General features: G+C 51.0%; 7 protein-coding genes across 7 annotated transcripts; 3 read left to right on the top strand and 4 right to left on the bottom strand.

The window, feature by feature from the left end:
* Positions 1–266: 266 nt before the first annotated feature.
* Positions 267–1454, bottom strand: PV08_03763 (uncharacterized protein; the record flags this gene model as incomplete). Its single annotated transcript, XM_016378114.1, has 1 exon — positions 267–1454. The coding sequence occupies one exon, from the start codon at positions 1452–1454 to the stop codon at positions 267–269; it is 1188 nt and encodes a 395-aa protein (XP_016236791.1).
* Positions 1455–2437: 983 nt separating this feature from the next.
* Positions 2438–3892, top strand: PV08_03762 (uncharacterized protein; the record flags this gene model as incomplete). Its single annotated transcript, XM_016378113.1, has 1 exon — positions 2438–3892. The coding sequence occupies one exon, from the start codon at positions 2438–2440 to the stop codon at positions 3890–3892; it is 1455 nt and encodes a 484-aa protein (XP_016236790.1).
* A 395-nt stretch (positions 3893–4287) lies between these two features.
* PV08_03761 (uncharacterized protein) lies at positions 4288–5676 on the top strand (the record flags this gene model as incomplete). The annotated part of the gene is made up of 1 exon (XM_016378112.1): positions 4288–5676. The coding sequence occupies one exon, from the start codon at positions 4288–4290 to the stop codon at positions 5674–5676; it is 1389 nt and encodes a 462-aa protein (XP_016236789.1).
* A 475-nt stretch (positions 5677–6151) lies between these two features.
* PV08_03760 (uncharacterized protein) lies at positions 6152–7891 on the bottom strand (the record flags this gene model as incomplete). Its single annotated transcript, XM_016378111.1, has 1 exon — positions 6152–7891. One exon carries the CDS (start codon positions 7889–7891, stop codon positions 6152–6154), a length of 1740 nt encoding a protein of 579 aa, XP_016236788.1.
* A 1264-nt stretch (positions 7892–9155) lies between these two features.
* PV08_03759 (uncharacterized protein) lies at positions 9156–11129 on the bottom strand (the record flags this gene model as incomplete). Its single annotated transcript, XM_016378110.1, has 3 exons — positions 9156–9849; positions 9966–10560; positions 10640–11129. The coding sequence occupies 3 exons, from the start codon at positions 11127–11129 to the stop codon at positions 9156–9158; spliced, it is 1779 nt and encodes a 592-aa protein (XP_016236787.1).
* A 1161-nt stretch (positions 11130–12290) lies between these two features.
* PV08_03758 (uncharacterized protein) lies at positions 12291–13941 on the top strand (the record flags this gene model as incomplete). The annotated part of the gene is made up of 3 exons (XM_016378109.1): positions 12291–12579; positions 12635–13277; positions 13335–13941. 3 exons carry the CDS (start codon positions 12291–12293, stop codon positions 13939–13941), a joined length of 1539 nt encoding a protein of 512 aa, XP_016236786.1.
* Positions 13942–14149: 208 nt separating this feature from the next.
* PV08_03757 (uncharacterized protein) lies at positions 14150–16192 on the bottom strand (the record flags this gene model as incomplete). Its single annotated transcript, XM_016378108.1, has 6 exons — positions 14150–14390; positions 14454–14702; positions 14755–15495; positions 15544–15899; positions 15949–16083; positions 16133–16192. 6 exons carry the CDS (start codon positions 16190–16192, stop codon positions 14150–14152), a joined length of 1782 nt encoding a protein of 593 aa, XP_016236785.1.
* Positions 16193–17269: the final 1077 nt, after the last annotated feature.

Raw genomic sequence — 17269 nt, 5'->3', positions numbered from 1 at the left:
GACTTTCAAGCTATTTTTCCATGCAACAAGTGGGCGAAGAACGACCATTTCTGTACCACTTTTCCACTTCACATGCAGTACGCCATTTGGTGGCGACTCATCACACCTTGTCTAGTAGGGGATTCCAGCTGGCATGACCGGAATTCCGACCAATGTCACAGTACCACTGATCATTTGATGATGCTAACGCTACCGCTGGCGACAAACCACCAAGACCCATCGTGATATCCAGTTCCCCACGGTGGACGACTCTATCCTTTCTACTTCTATGGAATGGTTAGTTGCCCTTCTGCGGGAAACCCTGTCTCTGCCGATAGCAGCGCTGCGTCAGCGGCTTCCTTCATGGCAATTTGATTTGCCTGTTCTTCGGGCGATAACGCATCGAACGCTGCCTTGTTCTCGTCCCACTCTCTAACGCAGTCTGCGTCCCAGTTGCACCTCTCCACCTCTCCATACACTGGATGCGTGTAGCGGGGGTGGGTGGTTGGCCAGCCGGAGGCATGGTAGTGGTGCTTCACCAACGCCGTCTTAGCGTTGTGATTGCCAGAATCCGAATGTCCCTGCCCGGCCGCAAAGGCTTCGACGGTCAAGACGAGAATGCCACCAACCAGTTTGGACTCGCCCAGATTGTGGAAGCAATCCCAATGAACAGCCTCCCCTGTTCGCACTGCCATTTCTTCCATGATGGCTCGAGTGAACGCAGATGGTCCTGTGCCACTGATCACCTCGTCAAAGTCAAGTTGGATATCTGAGATCGGAACCCCTTGCTTTCTCGAAACCTCGTTGAGCCACTTCAGAATATTGTTGATAAGTCTCATCATCACAGGAAGTCGAGGTTTTGACATGAATGTCCACTGGCAAAAGGACTCGCATTTCCCACCAAGGATGCTATGGTTGTGGAATTCGGGCTGGTCAATCTCAATGCCGATGACCATGTCAACGTCTTTCTCGTTGTATCGACTCGGGATGAAGCGTTCGATTGGTTTGAGCGCTTCAACATCGATGTCTGTGTAGACGCCACCTTCTGCATACATGACAAGATACCGCAGTAGATCTGCTTTGACAATCCTCGCCGTCAGCGACTTGTATGTGTGCACAATGTCGGGTCGGTTGAATCCAGCAGGGCCGAAGTATGTTTCCACATAGTAAAGGTCGTTTTGATCCGTCAAGACTTCGTATCTGTGGTCTGGATTCTTCATGATCCAGGTGCGCGCAGTAGTTAAATCCCTCTCTTCAAAATCGAGAGGGTCGACCTTCCACGTCTGCCAGATCTTTCTGGGGAATCTGCCGCTTGCCATTGAGGCATGGTATGATACCTCAGCGCTGAACTCGCCCAACGATCCGGCCGTCATCAACACAAGAGCCAGAAGCACCAGCACAAGACATACTGGCAATGCGCGACGGATCTGCTTGGGCAAGCAGCCTCCAAGTACTGGTGTAGTCGCAGATTGCATTGTTCCTCTAGGAGGTTTCTACAGATGTCCGTGCCTTAGCTGACGCAGGGACGGGTGGACAGGATCATTTTGAGTCTTCGCAGAAGCTCTCACAACTGAATGCTTGTCTTCCGACCAAGGCACGAGCAGACCACACCGCATGGATTGCCGGTGGGGAATGCAACCAGCAGAGCTGAGAATAGCATCTGATCGAACATCTTTCTCTTTCTGACGTCAAGCTCGAGAGTCGAGGCTCGGAATGGTGCTGCAGAATGCGCCAGAGGCACAGGTTGTCGACTCGGAAGTACGATGAGCAGCAAAAGCATTTTCGTGCTTCGTCCCTGAACGGACGTATGTGCCTGTTTGATCGTAGTGTTTCTGGCGACACCCACCATTGGATCAGGTGCGGCGCTTCTTCTCGAGCTTCACCGAATGGATCCGGAGACCGATGAAAGGCTAGTCTCACTCCACACACTTGGTCGACCACAGCGGCGGAAGTATACTGGTACCAGGAACTAAAGTATACAGGAACAGCTGGGGTGGGGAGGTAGCGCCCACTGGGTTCGTTGGCCCATCCAATGAAACCGACCGTGGAGTTAGCCAGGGTTGCCGACTACACGGAGTACCCCAGAACTGCTACCCGCGATGTTCGGGATACCGAAGTCACAAGGTAACATCCAGAATGGCTGGCACTCGACGAATAGTAAGCTAGTCTACCTTGCAGAAACTACTGTATACCCTGGAACCCTCAGAGGAAAGTCTCTTATTGCCTCGGGATCTGCACTTCTTCACGATGCATGTGAAAGACCAACACAGTCCCCGAGCCCGCTCAACTCATGTCATTATCAAGAGGTTGGTGATGATGGTGCTGACGATTCCGCTAAGGATTGTCTGAATGCCGGACTCCATTCATGTCGAACGCTATATGACATGATCCCTTCTCCAGACTCCCCCGGGATTGGTATTGCTCTATCCCCCGTCCTCTGGTACTCCATTCCCTACAAATGTCTCTTTCAAAGGATGGTCTTCTGGAGAAGGGCTACTGGGATGACCTCAACCCTTCATCACAGCCTTCTCGCCTCACCCGTACAAAGCAATGGGTCTTAGACCTGGTCAAGCCCTCGTTCATCGGCATAGCCGTGCCGTCGAGGGAGACAGCACGGAGGACAGCGTACCTCGATGGTCTCAGAGGCTTTGCAGCACTCCTCGTGTACTGGGGCCACCACGAACTATGGGCACACGACTCTCTATCTGCAGACAAGATCCTGGAGAATGCGTATGGTTATGAAAATACCCGCTACGTTGCATGTCTACCGATCATACGACTCTTCTTCTCAGGAGGCCATTTTGCCGTCACCATCTTCTTCGTGATGTCTGGATATGTTCTTGCCGCTAAGCCACTGTCTATGATACAATCGGGAGAATATATGAGATTGGGAGACAACCTAGCGTCCGCCTTGTTCAGGCGCTGGCTACGACTGTTCATTCCTATTGCCTGTACGACATTTTTGTACTTGACATCCTGGCATGTCTTCAATTATCGAGCGGAGCCCGAGCCAAAATCTACATATCGCGAAGAGCTTTGGAACTGGTACTGCGAATTCAAAAACTTCAGCTTTGTATTCAACACTGGTGGCAACCCGTGGTTTAGCTACAGCTTTCCTACGTGGTCCATTCCCGTTGAGTTCAAAGGCTCGATTGTCATATATACCACACTACAGGCTCTTTCCAGGTGTACCAGAAATGCCCGACTCTGGTGCGAAATTGGCCTTATCTTCTACTTCATGTACATCGCCGATGGCATGTTCTTCGCTCTCTTCATGGCAGGGATGCTTCTGTGTGACCTCGACCTACTGGAGCAGGCTCACAATCTACCTCGTCCGCTGTCCAAACTGGGCACCTACAAGACAGCGATCAGCTATATCTTGTTTGCGTTCAGCCTGTACTTAGGTGGCTGTCCCTCACACAGCGCGGATATCCATGTCTTGAGGGATTCTCCTGGATGGAACTATCTATCAAGGCTGAAGCCTCAGGCCGTGTTTGATTACAAATGGTTCTACCTGTTCTGGGCGTCAGTGTTTTTGGTGTCGTCGATCCAGCGTATCTCTTGGCTGAGAGGCTTCTTTGAGACAAGATTCAGCCAGTATCTTGGCCGCATCTCGTTTGCATTCTACCTTGTCCACGGACCTATTCTTTGGTCGATCGGAGACAGGGTGTATGCTGCAGTCGGCTGGACCAAAGAATCTCATGCCATTAATGCTCCTGCATGGATCAATATCTTGCCACTGCCAAAGACTGGACCTTTCGGCTTGGAGTTGAGTTTTTTGCTGGCTCAAATGGTTCTCCTGCCCCTGACGCTTTGGATCGCGGAAATGGCAACGACCTTGATTGACGAACCTTCTGTCAAGTTTTCGCAGTGGCTGTACAGCAGAATGCAGATGCCACTGACAAAACTGTAAGGAGTCTGTATAAGGGTGGAATGATAGGTAGCAGTAGTAATCGTAGCGAAACATACACAGATATAACGGTAATAAAGTGGTGCTGGGAGGACGAGCTCTGCTGCAGGGAACCAAGCCGCACACATGTACAGACAGGCGCTTTACGCAGCAGTAACGGGATCATCTAGAATGAGCTAAAGCGACCCTGGTAATCTAGACTCAATCTCGACTCTACCGGCATAAGCAACCAGTTTGGGTTGGACGGCGACCCTGGAGTCTGCGGCCACCCTCCCCGCCCAACCCCACCACACCGCGTCGGCACAGCAGAGAGCAAAGGTACGATGTATATAGTTCCAAGTCCGCCCGTTCACCAGAATAAAACCTGCAAGACCTTCCCTCTACCTCTATCACATACAATGCTGGTCAAAAACCCCCGACGGCTTGCCCTGTTGTTCATGGTGCCCTTGATCTTCATAACAACATGTATCGTTTTATTCCAACACAGTCCGAGCAGTGCGAGCGGGCAGACGGGCTTATGGACAGCTGATCTGCTGAAAACAGACTCTACGAATTCTGAAGGCTCGGCCGATCAAGACCAAGTCTCTTTTTTGTCCTTCGGCAAGCACGGGAAGCTCCAGCATGAATTATCCGAGAAGTACGTGGAGGTCTTCTCAGCCTCGACAAAGAACAAGCAATATTTCCTTGTGGACTTCGGAGGCGAAGAAGCGATCAACCCCAGCATAATACCGCATCCTGCAAAGCCAGAAACTTGGATCATTGTGGCACAGCAGCTTCGGGCCAAGGACGTGGACAAGTCGATATGGTTCTCCGAGCTCGTTTGCGAAGCAAAGTTCAAGAAGGGCAAGCTCTCGTGCACCAAGCCACCCAGAAATCTACCCATCGCAGTGACCGCAGGCGACAAATGCGTCGGCGACTTGTCGTACTTCGCCTTCAGCATCGGACCACACGACGCCAGGGTTTTCTATGGCCCAAGCTCGCCCTTGGTCGTCTTCGGATCGAATTCAGGCTATACTTGCTTCGGCCAATGGATCCAGGACTTCAGAGTGCTGGTCGACTGGCATTACGAGACCATCAGCGGGGCTCCGTTTCGTCTGGCCACCGAGCTTCAGAGGCCTCCCCCAATGGGCCTGATCGAGAAGAACTGGTTCGTCTTCTGGGACAAGGGCGGCGAGGCATATGTCCATTACGACGCTTGGCCCAATCGCGCGTACGCGAAGCTGGACAGGGACGGTTCCGTGAATGGAGGAGACATGGCACACATGGCTAGATACAGCGACGAAAAATGTATGCAGAGATTCATGCCCAAGGTCGCCGAGTCTCTGGAATCGATCCACCAGGCCACCAACTCCCTGGCCATCACGCTGTGCAAGCGATCCGATCTGGGCTGCGAACCCAACGACGAGAACACCTACATCATGACCATCATCCAACACAAGAGCTACTATTCGTTCCACAGCGTCTACGAGCCGTATGTCATCCTGTTCAAACGCACCGCTCCATTTGAGCTCCATGCGATTTCGTCCAAGCCCATCTGGATCCACGGCCGAGGCAAACCTGGCGAGAAGCGACCGAAAGGGCCCGAGTTTGAGTCGCTGGACTCTTGGGACCAGACGGAAATGTTCTATGTGACTTCTATGAGCTGGAAGTCGCAGGGTCAGAAGTACCACGGCTACAGCGATGATGTTGTATTTATTAATTTCGGAATCGAGGACTCCAAGGCTGCAAGCATTGACGTTGTTGCAGGAGACTTGCTGAAGGATATAGGGTTGTGTTCGTCGTCTTGATTGTTTGAAATGGGATTTTTGCTCCCCCGGAGGTCAACTGTATATAAGGGTCACGTAAGGGAATGGCGATTCAAGTACTGTCTCACCAGTCTGACAGTCGTCTAAAGGCGTTTTGAGTTAGCCACAGCAAAGAAGAGTCCGTACACGGGCAAACCGGCTGGTTTGATAGCAATGGGAGTCCGAAAAAGAGGAAGGAGAGCGGGCGAGGGAGCGAGTGGACTAAATAGTCGTTGGCAGGATCTCTGAGAGTATTCCTTAACACTTTACTAGACGGGGTTAACTAAATCTCCCCGTTCTGCACCACAGGATAGGACAATACTTCTCTTCCTCTTTTCCTTTCACTGCAAGTTTCAGCATCCGGGTTTGCAGGGATTCAATCGAGGTAGGTTAGCCAGTCACAGTCGTAACAGAAACACGGAGAATTAATAAGTTGAAGAGCTGCCATTGTACGCGGCGGTAGAGCGCACACTATAGTTTATTGTACATGGTAGACTTCCTTCTTTGCTGAGCTTACCATAATGAAGTAAAAATCCTGGTCTGACTTCAAATCGATTTGAACCTTCATTTCAACATTGCATGACATATGCCAACTCGATCGAGGACCAAATCTAGCACTTTCACGACTTACCAGGTCATGTCGCTCAAATAAGTCCTCTCTTGAAGGTTCATATTTTCCCGGAGGGGTCAAATGGGTCAAATAGCACCATGGCTGGTAGACTGTGCCATGGCCTCCAAAGTACAGTACAGCCTTGATTTGCATGTCGCATTGAACGCAAGAGTGCTGCAAAACAACAACACCTGCACGACATTTGAAAGGCTCCCGTGGATTGGAGATATTCTTCAAAGAACCGTCCGAATCCACAAGTAGTACACAATCAATGAGTTCCTCGCTCTGGTTCCCACTAACAACAAAATTAAGGTCATGTCCGGAATAGGGCACGATGGCTTCAACTTGGGAGACTGCGACCGGCACTCGTTGAAATGAAAACGGAGGAGCTTTAGTGAAATACGAGGTTTGTAGTTCGGAGTAGGTTGGGCGCCTCCATACGCCTAGTCGATGAGGCACGAAGCCGTCCTGATGTTCAGGCGCTCTTTCCCGCCGTAAATAAAGATGAATAGGGGCTCGAAAATCCGGCCCATGGAGTAGGACGTCGAACATAATGATCTTCAACTCAGTCCCCATAACTCGTGAGTCTTCGCTTTCATCCCTAATATTAGAGAGAAGGGAAATCTGTAAGCCTGTCGGCCCAAGAGACGGCGACGCTGGAGTCCGGAATTCCTGGTGTTCGGTTGGGATAAGCCCAGTTCGATAAGTCTTTGTATCGAGCTTGAACAGATATTTTGAGACGTTGCTAGGTTGTCTTATTAAGTACATGTATGGATCGAAGGTAGGTTGGCTCTCACACAGCTCTTGAGGCATCCAGGTAAAACACTCGGGGTGGGTACAGAATGCTTCAGGCGAGCTGGCTAGTAAGCCTTGATTGTAAGGATCATGTTTTGGGGTCCAGAGAAATAATGTATGATCTTCACTCTGACGAAGGATCTCTTCTTGTAGGCGAATGTACGCTCGTTCCGTACCTTCACCGTAGATAGGGAACATATGGATATCGAAGAGACCGAGAAGACAGTATGCGATGTCTTCTGCTCTCGTGGTTTGTCTTCGGGAAGCCCATGACATTCGCTGAGCTGCATTGTAAGTCCGGACAGATGTACCAAGAATTGCCTCCTCTGGAATTCCAGTGCCAGAAGATATTCGTTTAGAGAAGAATTGCTTTGTTCCAAGCTCCCTCCAAGATTTATCGAAAAAGATGAGATGCCGCGGCGCAAGAAGTTCCTGTAGCGTCCAGCCGCGTGTAAACCATCTGCTTTTGCCGAAGCCTTCGGGGTTCTCAATGTCGGCTAAATATGCATAGCAAACAGCAGAATGTCCGTAGTATGTGAACATTGAGTTAATGGCTTCGCCTAACTCCGCCGAACTTGTTTTGTCAATGCAGCAGGTGTCGATCCAGATCCAATCGTACCCATCTTTCATTGCTCTTTGACAGCTACTCCTGAGTTTCTGATAGCCTTTCATTGTTGATGCATCCCCCTTTTCCATATGTTGGAGGGTGACTTCTTCCTCCTCCCATGTGTGAGAAAGGATAGCATATGACCTAGGGGCTTCGCTTGGGGCAAAATCCTGTACTCGGAGGTCTCTAGTGTGGAGTAAGCGCATTGTGAAGCTCTTTATGCGTGGTAACAGCGTATTTGAACTTATTCGAGATAAAGCCAGAGAGGAAATGAACCCTCCAGCGTCACAGGCTGAGTTTCGAACTGAATGGCAGAGGTTTACAAAGAAGTATCAGTAGAAGAGATTCATGTACTGCAGTTGAGAAGGAGGGGGACTGCGGCTCGTTGGGATTGGGAGGGGATCGTTATATGCATCTGGTCGCGCCTCACCGGATGCGCTGGCTGCATCTCACCGGTTTCGCCTGGCTTGCCCGTTTCGTATCTGTGCATGATGGGCTTTACGACGAGGCAACCAGATCGGCGAGCGCCTCTAAGGGCTACGAGGAGCTAGGGAGAGAGGGCTCTGCTAAGGATTCTATATTTAGCTAATGAAGATGGTAGATGCATTGACAAAGCAATACTAAATAGTAATAAGGAACTAATTCGTAACTTAGATGCACGATTAGGATGAACGTTGCTCGAGCACGAGGTACTGGTACCCTAGTGGGGCTGAGTTCAAGAATGGCGTAAGTCAGGGCCTGCTTCCACTTTGTGAGCCTCACTCCCCCCTAACTAATGTATTATGATAAGGACCGTAATGCTGCTTTTAGAGGCTGCTAAAAAACAGGTAAGTAACCGCGTGTCAGAGCTTCTTGTGTGACTCCAGGGTGGAGCTACTTCAGTCACAGATCCTTGTAGTATGAACTGAGTAGGAAGGCGTAAGGTTGGGTGTGCAAGTCACTGAAGTGTAAGGGTCAAGTAGGCTGAGGTTTATACCTCTGTTTTGCGAAATTTTACTGTACCCTCGAGAATCACATGGGGGCAAAAGGGAGCTGAAAGGCCTAATCTGGCCTCCAAGCGGTCGGTTCAACCTGCCTCTCAGCAGGCATCGGTCTCCCCTAAGCCTCGTGAACTTGGTAAATAGCACTTTTGATGAGATTGATCGATTCAGGGAGCTCAGCGCTTGCTTGCCCCACCAGTGCAATGCGGAACTATATAGCCATGCTATGTGCAATACCCGATGGCTACCGTAATCTTTCCAGTGCCCACCCTTGACTTTACGATGCCTTTCCGTACACTTTTCAGAGGGTGCCTATGCATCCCCGTAGTCGGCTCTGTCACAGCTTCACTCCCTTTCCTGAACGAGGGACAAAGCACAGTTCGGGGTATATATAGTAGATATATATATTCAACCCTAAGGGCCACTATGACAACATATAGTTTATGGAGAAAAAGTGAGACATTCACTTGAATTCCACAAATGAACCTCTCTATACTTGCTTTGTTTCTGCTTCTTTCACGTGCTTGGCGCCACCAATCTCCTTCTCAAGATGAATCTCCACGTGGTTGGTGAAATACTTGGAAGGATCCCGAACAGCCACAGCACAGAGCATAGCGATGACTCCAAACGGGATCGACGCAAGCCATGTTATACGGAAGCCATATGCATAGCCGAGTCGAGCTGCAGCAACACACTTATCAAACACCGCTGAGGAAACTGAAGGCACCGTCGCAGCCTGGCCAGGCACACCGACAATGGTCAGAGAGACTGCTTCGATCAATTCCGGAAGGGTCTTGGTCGTCACCCCTGCACCTAATGCCACATTCGCGATCCTCTCCGGAACCTGTTTCGCAGAAATTTGGGTGAAGATGGATGAGAAAATGACCGAGCCCACTGCTCCTCCCAAGGAGCGAAAGGTGCCGATTAGCCCAATGGCTACCCCGAGATCCTTCTGGGGAACGTGGAGAGATGCTGTTGTGTAGCAATTCAAGGTGATCCAGCCAAATGGCAGCATGGCGAGAAACTGGACTGCCATGACCCAGTTGATGTTGTGCGGCGTGACGAGGGCTGCGAGCCCAAAGAACAATGTCTGCATGAAGACTGAAAATGTCAACTGGTAATGCACGTGTTTGATGTAGTGGACCAGCCCTGGAATGATGACGCCTCCGACAAGTTGGCCAGCACTGCAAACCTTTAGTCAGCACTTGTTCACTTCTGACGAAGAGTGGCACGGGCGCACGGGTCCGAGGACGACTGTCCACATGTGTGTGTGTGTGTGTGTGTGTGAAACTTTACTCACCCTGACGGAATCGAGTAGACACCAATCTTGATGGGATCGGCTGTGTACAAATAAAGAATCGTCTGGGCATTGAGCGCAGAAGCTGCAAAGAAGACCATGCCCGCCACGAAAACCAGCATCAACAGTGACGAGAACTCGCGGAACTTCTTGAATAGGTACCACGGGAAGAGTGGATCCTTGGCAATTGTGAAGTCGTACACGAAAGACCCCAGGAAGACAACGATTCCCAGGATCAGAGGTGCCAGAGTACCGGCACTTTTCCACGGGTAGGTATTGCCGCCGGAGTTGAGGCCGTACAGGAAGACGGCCAGGCCGGAGACAAACAAGAAGATCCCAAGAAAATCTATATTCTTGAACTCTTGCCATTTGGTGAGGCCGTCAGGGCGCGGATGACTAGGTGGGAAGTAGACGAAGAGGGTGCCTATGAAGGAGAAAGCGCCATATCCGATAGCAATGTAGTACATCACCCGCCAGCTCGCATGGGACAGAAGAGCATTCGCAAGCAGTGTCCCTGCGACGGCCCAGCTTGCCAGGTTGAGCTCAGTCCATGCCAGACCCACGCCGCGGTACTTGTTTGGAAGAATCTCAGATAGACCTGGCCAAAGACATGAGCACGACTGCGGGGTTTCAAATCCAGCACTTCCCAAAGCAGGTGTCTAAAAGTATTCACTCACCTGCATATGCCACTGACACTGTTCCGATCGAGCCTCCAAGGATCACCGTCCCGGCGATGAGCTGGTTCATCGAGTGCGCACTGGCTGCAATGGCCGCACCCACGACCGTGAGCAGCTGTCCGACCAGGATGACATATCGGCGGCCAAAGATGTCTGAAAGCCTACCAGCGACAGAGAATCCGACTGCGGCAGCAGCACCCCAGCCTGAGGGCACCCAGAAGTCAATCTTGTCCCCTCCAAGAATCTGACTCAGTTGCACAAGGATAGGTGTCGCTAGGATGAAGCCGAAGATGATTGGACCAGTGAAGGATGTGCCGAGGAAGAGGGCTGAAAGTATAACCGAGAGGCTGAGCCGTTCAGCGTGCTCGGGATTGTCTTCGAGCGCAGCCTTGTGAGGATCCTCATATCCTGCCGAAAGCTCCTGCTGCTCGTTGTGAGAAACCGCCACCTCGGCGTCCATGGAAGCCTTTCGCTCCGCTATTTCTGGCATCGTTGTCCGGCTGAGAAAAGGGTTTGAGACAAATGAGTAACAAGAGAATAAGGATGACATTGCCGGGCCCAGCGAGGAGAATCGCGGCACTTCTTGTACTCCTGCTCAAACCCACTCGCTACTCCAGATCTCAAACATCCAACTCCGGACCACCCCGCAACCTTGTGGAGCTTGACTTGCTTGTTTTCGTCGGCTAGGCGAGATTGGGTCTTGAAATGGTGGAGGAGCGAGTTGTTGTTTGTGGAGGATCGGCAGCTGTGTGTGCTGTAGACACTGTGCGAGTACTCCGTACAGGCTTCTCAGGTACTGACAGTACGTTGGTGCAGTCCCGGCAGAATGCCGAGGGCAGATATGGCGATGGCCTCATTCATCCAATCGGTAGTTTAGCATCTACAGGGAGCACAGCCGTCTCATTGGATCCTCAGGGACTCGGTCGAAGTTCTGTAGCCGAGGATCTATGGCCTGCACCACATGAACGTTCATCCTTTGACAGCAGTGTTCCGGAGAGAGACCTGGGACACTCTTTTGCAAGCAGGGCTTCACACATTCTGTTTGTGGGGCATATCATTGCCGAGGGTTGAGCACAGCATAAAATCCACGGAGCCTTGTTCTCCGGAGCAATAGGCATCTGTCCGCATTATGACCAGTGCCAGAGGTGAGGAGAAGAGAGGGAGAGAGAGGAGAGAGACGAAGAGCTGGGGAGAAGAGGAGCTACGAGTATAACTCCCTCCTCCACAGGGCTGCGTCTGGAGGGGGGTTGTAAAGAAAGGTAGAGGGATGTGTGGAGGTGCCTCCACATTTTCGGGGGGGGACGCTGGCGCTCCCACTCGTGCCGAAGGACCATACTTATCTTTCGACTGGCAGCTTATTACAAGTGTGCTTATTGCGTGTTCGTACTCACACCCGTACCACTGCCGAGCACACAGACTGTGCTGATCGCGGTGAGCAAGGGCTGCCCCATATCCTCTTCTCAATGTGATCATTGTGCCCTCTAATTGCGCTGAAGTCCTCGTTGTAGTTCTATCTCTCTTTTTTTCATGTATATTCTCTCTCCGCTGACTTACTCTTTCGACCAAGTGTATTAACTCTCTCATTTTACCTACACATACTTGGAATCTGCGAGCCTGTCAACAAGGATTCCACAAAAAGAAGCTGGCCAACATGAGCGATACCGGGCTCTGCACTATCTCGGTGTGGGCACCTTTTGGCCTTGCGATAGCTGCATATGGCGCTTTACTATTGTACCGACTGTTTTTCTCACCTTTGAGCAAGATACCAGGGCCATGGACTACAAGGATATCCGGAATTCCTGAAGCCAGCGCTTTGAAGGACAAGCGACGGACTGAGTGGGTGAACACTCTTTTCGCAGAGAATCCCGGGTCGGTTGCTGTGCGCACTGGGCCTAGTTCGGTCTCATTCAATCACCCAGACGCCGTCAAAGCAATTTATGGTCGGTAATCAGTCGTGTTTCTGTCCAATCTATGCATTGCTGAGTTTCACAATAGGTCATGGCAAAGGGGCCGAAGGTTTCGGCAAGTCCAGTTGGTATGATGCCTTTTCAACTACGGGAGAGTCACTGTTTTCCACTCGCTCCAAGAAGAGGCACGCAATGAAACGACGCATGGTTGCCCATGGCTTCAGTATGCAATCTTTGTATTCATTTGAGCCGTATGTCGATATAACCATGCAAGCATTTCTCCGGCAGATGGACGAACTCGCACGCACCCAGCAGCCCTTTGATATATATTTCTGGTTCGAACTATTCACTATGGATTTGATGGGCGAGTTGGCCTTTGGCAAGAACTTTGGAGCTCTCCAGTCCGGAAAGCCTGTGCGATACTCCACGCTGGTTGAACTCTCCCAAAGGTTCGCCAATTTGTGTGGTATGTTGCCCTTTGGCAAGTACAATGTGCAAGTCCTCAGCTGGGTACCATTGCCATACATTCAGAAGCTGTATCGCGCAAGACTTGAATATCTGGAGTACGCGAGAAAGGCATTGGAGGGGCGCTTCCAAGACAGTCGTCAACAGCTTCTTCCCAGTGGCAAACCGCGACAAGACATCATGCAGCGATTCATCGAAGCACAAGATCCCGAGACCGGTGCACGAATGGACTTCCCGGAGCTGAGGGCTGAGGCTTCTTCGTTGATGTGAGTCACTACTATCCGATGATGATGATAATAATAGAATAATCCTCATAATTTTAGGGTCGCGGGAGCGAGCACTGGTAGCGTCACCATGAATTGGATGACTTACTATCTCTCAAAGAACCCAACCGTTAAAGAGCGTATCATTCGACAACTGGAAGACATGTTCCCAGAGAATCTCGATGGATCGAGGCCGGCATCCTTTGCAAAGCTGCAGCACTTGAGCCTCCTTGAGGCGACCGAGATTGAATGCCTACGAATGCACCCGCCCATTGGCTATGCCATGCCACGCCTGACTCCTCCTCGTGGTGCAGTCATCTGCGGAACTTATGTCCCAGGCAATGTCGATGTAGGCGTGCCTGCTGCCATCATTGGGCGGAATCCGGCAGTGTATCGTAACCCAGACAGCTGGCAACCTGACAGATGGCTCGATGAGAACGCGGACATGGCGACAATGAAGCTCTGCTTCCTGGGTTTCGGCTATGGTAGCAGGCAGTGCATTGGGAGGAACGTTGCCAATCAGTTTGTGATGAAGATGATGGCCACGTTATTGCTGAGGTATGACATTCAGCTGGAAGATCCCAACCTGGTACTGGGCTCCAAGGAGTTCACTATTATCAAGCCAGACAAAAAGTATAACGTTATTCTGAGACCAAGAAGCCGTTGAGGCAATCAACGCCTCCGGCTCATGTCGGCTCATGTGCGCGAACAAAGTAGAGTTGGAAATGAACTGCTAAGGACCTCAGTATTCAATCGTCTCTAAGCCGTTTCGAGGGTAGATATTAGCTAGTTGTATACCTAGATCACCTATCGTCGGTCCTTCCTGCACGAGGGACAGACAAGACACTCTGTCCATGTACGTTCTCGATTCCTAGTTAGTGGTGACATACTGTGCCCTTTCTCACGAATGTCTGTCTGATGTGGTCTTCATCACTGTTGGAAAGGACCCATTCACCTATACCATACTTTTCTGGTGCTTTTCGAATCCCTCGTCCACCCCCTCCCACGATCAAGTTGCCCGGTCTGTACTCCTGAACTAGTTGCATCCGCTTGATGACCGAGTTGTGAATATGGGCATCAGTGGGTATATCCCTTGGTTCGCCCATCGGTAATGGCCTAGCACAAGTCCGTCTGTTAGATGATGTAAAAATGTGAATCAATCGCTCCGGTAATGCTCACCATCGAATGGGTTTCCAAGTGCCGTTCTTCTGTAGGTCCATTCGTCGGAAAGGGAGATACTCCATCATCTTCCACAGCATGACGTTGGCCCATGAAAGACCTCCACCTAGCTGTAGACAGTCGTGAATCAAGCCGGTGCTGCAGCTGTCTTCCAAGGCTTGAAGATACGATCGGTGGCTCTCAGGGTCGTCGTATTTGGTCCCGTCGTCGCTGACCTTGTGAGGGATACATGTCAATCGTGCCATTTTGCTGTTTGGGAATTAGTCATATAGTCGGGCAAGCATCGTTGCAAAGGTCTCACATTGGGTCGAGTGGGAGGCCCGCTCGTTCAGCTTCGTGGACCATCCATACAAGGGGAGCGTGGCTGAGCATCCACGTTTCTCCCGCTGTCTTGGTCCATCCCCCTCCAATATCAGCATGGCCTCCTGCGAACCATACCTCTTGGATATCTTGTGAATGCCTTGCCTCTGACCACCGCCGTCGGAAGTGTCTGGGTTTGCCCGAAACCCCTGGACTTGCTCGGAGATGCTCGATACTAGGGGTCTGTACCGGCGCGGCAAGGCTTTCGCTGGACTTTGTGGGTCTAGACCGAGCCGGAACAGCTAGGTATCCTGCATGGTTTATGGTTTGCATCTTCGGACTACCGGTATCGTTACAAGTCGTATCATTCTTTGGATCATCGTCATACCTCGTTTTATCTGTTTGACCATGGACTTCGTTGGCATAGGGCTCTGGGCTTGGAGAAGCTGCTTTTGATGGCCGTGTACGACAATCATCCTGGTGAGCCTTCTCATCAATACTAGGATCATGGCGGTCGCTGTGCGGATGGTCCTTCTCTTTCCTGGGCTTGGTCTCGCCGATGAGATCCTGTCTGAACTTAGCCCTTCTCTCGTCAATGGACACAGCATGTCGAATGATCTTGGCAGACGATCGGGCAGTGTAAGGGAACTTGCTCCGCTGCATCCATGCTGTTTCAAACCGAGGGACAGAGTTGACAGTATCAAACAGGCCCATAAATCGAATCCTACGGACAGGTCGGCTGCTGCTCAAAACATCAGCTTGGTAACTTGAAAGATAGTTAGTAGCTCACAAAGTCTCGCGGAACCCGCGCATAAATTCATATTGCTTTGCTTCATCTTCTTTTGCACTGGCACTCCCATTGTTCCTTCTGGAGGCCCACTTGGCATACGTTTTCCATGCGAACCTTATGAGCTCTTCGTTACCAGCGCTCAGTAAACCGATATGGTCGAGCATTTCCGCAAGGAACCGAGCTGTATAGGCCCCACGGCTGAAGCCAAAGAAATACAAGTCATCTTCGCAGCTGTAATACCGCATCAAGAACTTGTAACCCCCCATGACATGTTCGGCAAACGAAGAGCCAATGGCTGAGTCTTTGGATTTGAGATACCAGGAATGAACTCGACCAAAGAGGGATGTCGTTTGCATCTAACTTATCAGTCGTTGGCTCTTGATGAGTGTGAACGCCGGCCCATACCGAGTGAGAAGTAATGTACGTCCCAATACCCGGCTGATAGAAGGTGTACATGTTTGCATCAGTTCGGTCAAGCATACGGTACAGCTTCAGAATGTTACTGTCGGCATCTGTGCCACTGAATTTATTGCCGGTGCCCTGTCACGCCGTCAATAAAAGTCCTGGTATCATTGTTGAGACCACCGACATCAAAGCAAAGTACAAAGACATTTTTCTGCCGATTCTGAGCTGGGTCAGGGATATCCATTGTTCACGATGGGAGTCTAGGTAAGAGCAGATGGATGGCCCAGGGCGATAGAAATGAGGTCGTATTCCATCCTGATCGCTCTTTCAACTCCCCAGAGCTTAGAGCTTTGCTGGAGCCGCTTCGAGCACACAAGCAGTATGATCACGAGTTCCACTGCTTCTCATTGCAGATTGGACTGATGACGTGCTGTCATACCTTACCCCGTCCATCGTGTTTGGGGGAAAATTAGCAGTAGCTCACCGCCAGACTCAGCGCAACTTAGGGAATGATTATCGCAAGAATGATTCGATGTTGGCGACGAGGATAAGACGGGTCGATCAGTGGTCAGCAGCGGGGAATTGCTTCTGCATAATTGGCAGAGGTGGCTGGTCCAGGAGATTCCAGGGGCGACGGACAAAGCTAATTCTTTGTCCGATCGAAAGCCGCCTGCAACGCCACTACCAATCTGGATGTGGGAGAGGCAGGCGATCTGATCAAAAAGTCATATATGCATGCAGTAGTCCGTAGCGTCGACTTCTTTGGGAGATGACGCGCTTGGAGAGGAAATGATCGATGGCCTGAACAGGCCAGCGACATCGTGTACAAACGATGTAGTCGAGGATCGGCTCCCTTAGGTCCTCTCTTCCCTTCGGCTAGTGGGCCTCGTCCCGATCCCGGCCCCGGTTCGCGACGATCACTCCTGTCAGGCTAGTGAGGCTGGAAACATTTGACGTGAAATTTCCAATTTGCTTAACCAGTTAGAGACTTCATTTGCCGTACAGTCGACCTGGAGGCAGATCTGGCGGAGGTCTACTTTGAAGTGCTGGGGTACTATTCTCCACATCCTCTGACCTCGTACGGTCACAGCGAACAAACGGCCTCGAAACAACGTGTCATACTCTCTGTGCTGCGTGCGCGACTGGAAACCCATGCCGATCGCTATCATTCTTGACGTGAAAGCGCGACACCGCGTTGCCCTGCAGCAGTTGACCGGTGACACCCGTACACCTCGCAGCATTCGGTCATGCAGGACAAGCTCATGTCAAGCACGAGTCGGACCAATGAGTTCGATGCTTGCGGTGTCCTAGAATTCTGCGT

Source organism: Exophiala spinifera, assembly GCF_000836115.1.
Source record: "Exophiala spinifera strain CBS 89968 unplaced genomic scaffold supercont1.3, whole genome shotgun sequence".
Classification (NCBI taxonomy): domain Eukaryota; kingdom Fungi; phylum Ascomycota; class Eurotiomycetes; order Chaetothyriales; family Herpotrichiellaceae; genus Exophiala; species Exophiala spinifera.
The sequence above is the reverse complement of the archived record's forward strand: the minus strand, read 5'-3'. Positions and strand labels throughout refer to the sequence as shown.